This window comes from Scomber scombrus, chromosome 17 (genome assembly GCF_963691925.1).
Source record: "Scomber scombrus chromosome 17, fScoSco1.1, whole genome shotgun sequence".
Lineage (NCBI taxonomy): Eukaryota > Metazoa > Chordata > Actinopteri > Scombriformes > Scombridae > Scomber > Scomber scombrus.
The window spans coordinates 25,010,271-25,017,112 of NC_084986.1; the positions used below are offsets into that span (position 1 = coordinate 25,010,271).

Consider the following 6,842-nt stretch of genomic DNA (forward strand, 5'->3'; position numbering starts at 1 on the left):
CTGACAAAAACAGGTCTCACAAGACAGACAAAGACACAGGCAGGAGATATGATTCCAGGTCATGTAAAAGCAGGAACTACCAAAGCACAGAGGGGCATCATAGGTCAGAGAGGACTAAAAGCCCTCCGCCAGAGATTTCACATACTGCAGGGTCCTCTGAAGACTCAAAAAGTCGAGAAAGGAGACAAGATAAACCCAAAATGGTCACATCAGACTCTGAACATGGTAAAGCTCACAGCTGTAAAGAGGCCTACAGCCGAGAGCATAGAAAAATCAAGATGAGTGATGGAAACAGCTTAAGGTCAGACTCAAAGGAGCGGAAGAAGTCTTCTTCAAATCAACATGCTGACCGCCACAGAGATTCCTCCAAAGAGCAGGAAGGGGATAAACTTTCAAAGGATCATCAGAGGAAGGAAGAGCGGCGACGTGAAGATGAAATTAGCAGGAAGCATAAGAGAAGCACTGTGCCAGAGACGAGCAGAGAACATGAAAAACAGAGATCAAAAGAATCAGACCATGCTAAAGGTGATGTCCATAGCAAGGAAAGACCTGAGAAAACCCACGAGGCCTTAAAAAGATTATCCGAAGATCCAAATACAGCCAATAAAAGCTCAACAGAGGAAAATATTCCAAACAGGAAACTGTGTTTCATGGAAACCTTGAATCTAACCCTTTCACCAATTAAGAAGCCATCATTGCCCCTGGATGGCACCCAAGATGAGCTCACACTAGTGGAGAAGGATCTAGAAGAATCTGAGGGTTCACAGCCTGATGTTGAAGACATGTGTGTCATCGATGAAGTAGAGAGCAGTGAGATAGAAGGCAGGTTGGAAGCTGGAGCAGAGCCTTCTGATCTCAACAAAACTCTAACTTCTGAAAATACGCCTAAGAAGTGTGATGAAGATTTCCAAGAAAAGGACAAGATCCAGACAGAAACACCTGTGGCTGACAAGCAGCTTAAAGACCATTCATCCTCAGCACTTAACCACCCTCTTGATACTGCAAACAATCAGATGACTGCACATCTCACACCAAGATCACCAGAGAGTAGTTCTCCAAAAGAAACAGACGAGGACACAAACAACCATGTGGATAAAGCTAAGTTGGTGCCAAGCAGCAAGGTAGATGGATCTGAACAACCGGAGGCTGCTGACGGTCTCAATGAAACATCTAGAAGCACTGACGAACGACACACAAGAAATTCTTTACGGAAGGTCAACCGTGGAAATAGTACTGATCAGTCTGTTACTGTCTCAGAATCTGTTGTACTTAATTCAAGTGTAGAACTTTCCAAAAGTGCAGTACCACAGAGCCTCTCTCTGGATTTAGTCACAGAAGACGTAGTCCCATCAGACGGAGGGGGAACACCTGTCGCTGAAGACATTACGGACAAGGCCAAACCCAAACCCAAAAGTCAGCACATTTCTTCCACTATCCTATCTGTAGACTGCCAGCAAGGACTGTCTCCACCCGCTTCATCCAGATCCTCCCAAAAGAAAGATGCTTGTCACGTGCAAGATGGTCCTAAAGATGCAGATGCTGTATCTAGTACAATAAGCCTGGAATCAGTTCCCCAAGAAGGGCTGAGTCTACCTGAGGCTATTTACGTGCTAACAAGGTCAAATGAAGATACTAATGACAGCAGTGGCACCGCAGCTGAGCCTAGCTCTTCCACCGGCTGTATCGGTGTGTCAAAAGTCAGTAGTACAACAGAGGAGACGGCATTGCCAGAGAAGCACAGCGACCTCGCATTCACACCCAAGAAGAGCTTCAGTCCCGGGAAGAGTCACGAGAGGAAAGTCGAGCCTTCCAGTTCGATACCGGTATTTCATGACGAGGACTCCATGATGCGCACACTGAGCAGTCTGAAAAGGATGCCTGATGCCATAAGTCCACTGAGGAGCCCCATACGGATAACCAAGAGAAATCATCTCCATGTTCATGGCAAGCCTGGCCATGTCAAAAGTCTTCAAAAAGGTAATGTTGGCTTGATAGTTAAGCAGTTTAAAGCCTTTTATGTGTTTTTGTTGTGCCAATATGTATTTTTTTGATATTTTGAGATAGTTATCCTTTGAAAAGGTAGAATTCAGTGATCACCTAGAAGGACTACAATCTCAAACTGAATGAGCTAATTTTTATTATTTTATCTATCTTATAACGTTTTCAAACCTGTGTTCTTTAAGTTGGATACGACTCTGAAAACGGCTCATTCTGATATTTTAGGGATTCAAAATTCAGATAAAATTGTATCCGCCAATAGTCATTTTCTTAAATAAACAGCATAATAGTAATAACATAATTTTGGATTGTGTGGTCAGATTTATACATCCAGCTTGATAATGCCACTACATTATATAACTAATATCAGTATGTCCCAATACATCAAACCAAGGAGGTAATAACAGGCATTTTACAATTCGATATCAATTCAATATTGATTTGGTCAGGGATATTTCAGTTACAATACCTTTTGCTTGTATATGAAAGAGACATCCAGAGAACTAATGCTGTAAATTGCACATGAAACCTTCTACTTGGTGCATTAAAAATGTTAATGTTTATATGATGAATTGACCCCTCTTTGACATGAACACACTACAACAGTCAATACAATATAGTGCAAGTCTACATCTTATACATTTAGTGAGTATTGGCACAATATTTCACCTCCATTTTAGACATCTTACATGCTACAGTGCTTTGCTTTTGTCCAGCTCTTCTCTCCTGTCATGTTTTTAAAATTGAAACTCTCTGACCACGAGATCTCAATCAATCAATCACAATCATGGAAAAAGGCACACATTAAAAGATTGATCTCCAGATGTTATGAATCGATATGGGATCATTCAAATGAAGATCCCAGCTCTACTATATAACATCTTTTCTCTTCTTTCCTGTGCAGATTTCTCCAATACACCTGCTGAAATCAACTCAAAGAAGTTGGACGTAAACAAAGAAAACAAATACCCAGGTTCCCCCTCACAACAAGAAGAGCAAAACCTGGACAAGCTACCCGACCTGCCTTCAAATCTCTCTGACACTGAGCTGGAAGAAGGAGAAATTTTAAGTGAAAGCGATGATGCGACTGCGGTTTCTCCAGCTCCTGCTAGCAAGAGGGCAAAGTTAGCACGACCGATCAGAAATAAACCCAAGTCCCTGTTAAAGGGGAAATCTGAAGAGAGTTGTGTTACTGTTAAAGAAATGACTGAAAAGGCTGAAGCATCCACGCCAAGTCCATCTAGCGCCAGCAAGAGTCGTTTTAAAACGGTTTGCCCTGCAGCGACCAAAGCTTCTTTTTCCACTATAGAAGAAGTAATTGAGACATTTAAGTTGGTTCGCTCTGAAATCCGCAAAAAGTACATGAAGCTTCATAAAACCTTCCCTAAGAAGAGCTTCTATGGCGTGATGGATAATTTTCAGGAGTCTTTTTTAGAATTCGTGGACGGTGCCCATTTCGGTCAGATATGCAGTCAGGCAGGCAAGCTTAAATCCGAGCTGAAGAAGCTGGTCGCTTCTGTCTTCAGCAAAGTAGCAAATAATGGCATTGTGAAACGCATCTTTGAACAGCAGGCAGTGGATCTGAAGCAGAAGTTGTGGGACTTTGTAGATGTTCAAGTTGACTATTTGTTCAAGGATATTGACACAACGCTGAAGAGCCTTTGCAATCCAGCCAAAGCTCATGCTGGGGACAAGAGGGGCGGCGGAAACGAGAAAGTGTCGAGACAGCCTCCTGTGAAGAAGCCACACTGTCAACAGAAGGATGTACAGTCTCCTCCAGCCAGCCTGAGTCAAACCAAGCCTGGTGCTGTTGTGCCTTACAGAACAGGCCTCGGAAGCAGAGGCAAAGACATTAGAATGACTCATGTAGAGAAAGACAGTAAAGCTGACCATCGTCCACCAAATAATACACAAACATTGGTTGACCTACGTCCACATAAAATTCCTTCAACTCCAGAGAAAAACCACATGGCTTCATTGGTCGTCTCTCAAAATGTCTCTCTGCTTGACAAAACCGACTTTGAGCTGCTCACCGAACAGCAAGCTTCCAGTTTAACGTTCAACCTGGTGAGAGACTCTCAAATGGGAGAAATCTTCAAGTGCCTCCTGCAAGGATCTGACTTGCTAGAAACCAATGCAATCACTGCAGACAACGCCACCTGGTCCCTCAGTACTCCAAGGAAAGATGGAGAAAGACTCATTAGCATAACCACTCCATCTAAATTTGACTCTCCATCTAAACTGCTTTCCCCAACCAAATTCGACACTCCCTCTAAACTCGTCGCCACATGGTCGAGCATTTCACCTCGCAAGATGTCGTCCCCACAGACCAAAGACCAGGTCCCGCTGAACCCGGCTTTATTTGATGAAAGCTGCTTGTTAGAGGTGCCAACAGAGAGTCGGACAATGCTGCACTCCAGCCTGGCTTCACAGAGGTGTTACTCCATTCTAGCCGAAGACCTGGCAGTCTCCCTCACCATACCGTCACCCCTCAAGTCTGACAGCCACCTCAGCTTCCTACAGCCGACTAGCATGACCATTATGTCCACCCCAGACAGCGTCCTGAGCGCGCACATAAGCGAGGACGCTATGATGGACGGCGAAGACGCTTCGGAGCAGGACATCCACCTCGCCCTGGACACGGATGACTCCAGCTGTGGGTCCGGCAGCTCAGAAGTTGCCGCCATACCTTTCAGGTTCAAGCCAGACTTGCCCATGCAGGCGCTGGTGATGGAGAAATCCAACGATCATTTCATCCTGAAGATCCGTCAGGCGACCCCGGTTGCAGATGTCACCCTCACTGCCGACGACAGCTTAAGTCAAACACTAACAGAAGAAGAGCAGCATGACGTCGCAACACAGGGAAGTCCAGCAAAAGCTGATTTGTCAGATGAGTCGCGAAAAGGTACCAGTCCTTGCAATGCTTTGTCCTCAAAGAACAATGTCCCTGTCCTCACCCAGCACTCTGGGATGCGCCAGACTGCCACTGGTGCCGATACATATCTCACTGAAGATAAAAGTTTAACACTAACTAAGGATCCATTCCACAAAAAAGAAGATACGTCAGCTCAACAAAGTACCTCAAAAGGCTGTTTTTTGGCTGAATCGCCGAAAACTCGGTCTAAAAGAACTGCTTCAGAGAAGAGTTCGCACAACGTTGCTCAACGCTCTGATCGTTCATTTGGGCGGATCAGCCAGGCAACCACCAGAGAAAGTCTTCCACTCACAACTGCTGAGAGTGCAAGTCCAACACAGCACAAACGTAGTCAACAAAGTCCCTCAAAAACTTTGTCCAAGTCACAAAAAACGATCAATCCCTCCAAAGCTGCTGTGTTAAATAGTCCTGCTGAAAGCCCCGAAACAAATCAAAGGAGGAAAGTGTCACTGTCACTTGTTTCAGACTCAGAGAGAGAAACAGAGGTGTCAGAGTCGGAGAGAAGTTTCACCATTCTGGAGGACACAAGCAGCACGCCCGAGAAAGACCACAGCGTTCACGAGAAAGGACGAAAACGGAAGAGGCACCCAGAGAAACCAAAAGCCAAGCGGTCCAGAAAGGAGGAAGAGGAGGAGAGTGTGGAAGAGATGGTGCCTGACTCAAAGAGAGATGATGTCAACTCCAAATCCTCACTTTCACCTTTGTCCCCCAACAGTCTTTATGCCAAGAATATCATCAAGAAAAAAGGGGAAGTGGTGATAGCGTGGACCAGGTCAGTAGTGTTGCAGATGAACTTTCTGTCAGTTGACTCGTCATTTCAGCTCTGCAGTTTGTCCAATCTGTACACAAGTATCAGTAAAGTTCTCCTGTAACAGTTCATTTTGTGTATGGTTTGTTCCAGAGATGAAGATCGAGCTATTCTTATGGACCTGAAAATAAAAGGTGCTTCACGTGAAACTTTCTCTGCCCTCTCTGAAAAGCTGGATAAACCATCAGAGCAGGTAAGTTCCTAGCTGTAGCTGCAGTATGTGACTGTATGTGCTGCTCTGAAGGAAAATACACTGACCGACACACTGTCTTTTCTCAGATCGCTCACAGATTTCACCAGCTCATGAAGCTTTTTAAGAAGCAGGGGAAGACGGAGGCGTGATGTCACCGACTGTGTCTGCTTGATGTTTTGTTCTGCAAATTGTTTTACACACACTGTAAAACAATAAAGGCAGGTTCATGTGGCACGGTGCAGGAAGAGGTGAAGCCCTGCACGCTCTGACTGTCAGCTGGATAGAAATACAAACGGCTAATTTAGCCAAGCCAAGTCGGTTAAGTCAAATGAAAATACCTCAGAATAACTACTTCAGACAGTGGTGACGGTATTTTGTTTTAGATGTTGAACTGATTGATTGTATGTGTTTGAAAAATAATTAAAAGTGTGAAAAATATTAAATCAACAATAATGAGTGATAACACTGATTTGAACGGTGAAACATCCAGCAAACATCTGAACAACTGTTACTGGTCATGCACTTCCTGGTAGCAGTCACCACTTTAGTATTGGTACTGTATAATTGTAGATGTCGGCTCCTTACCGAAGTTTTACTCTTACGGCATAAAACTTCCTGCGGGCAGATATGAAGAGTTTCAAATATGTTGGTCCCAACAACTGAACTTCATTGTACATCTGGTCCTAAACTCCTCAAACCTGTTTGAAAAACCGCCTTTGAGTGAGGATAATTCCAGACTCCAGGGCTCCTCTTAAATCAACAGACTTGTTTAGTTCCTAGCATTACCCAACTTGAAGCATCACCAATCACTAGATTGTGAGCAATGGGAGGGGACTGATACTTAGAGGGGCCATTTTATTACAATTCTGTGTTTTTTCTCTTCTTTTAATGGAATTATATGAGGGGGG

General features: G+C 44.2%; 1 protein-coding gene across 1 annotated transcript in view; it reads left to right on the top strand.

The window, feature by feature from the left end:
• The window catches only part of casp8ap2 (caspase 8 associated protein 2), an 11,219-nt gene extending 4,377 nt beyond the window's left edge, over window positions 1-6,842 (top strand). The window contains exons 8-11 of the mRNA XM_062436972.1: window positions 151-1,977; window positions 2,903-5,705; window positions 5,835-5,934; window positions 6,021-6,842. Of these exons, the coding sequence (XP_062292956.1) occupies window positions 151-1,977; window positions 2,903-5,705; window positions 5,835-5,934; window positions 6,021-6,083 (4,793 nt within the window). The 3' untranslated portion in view covers window positions 6,084-6,842. The remainder of the gene's footprint in view (window positions 1-150; window positions 1,978-2,902; window positions 5,706-5,834; window positions 5,935-6,020) is intronic.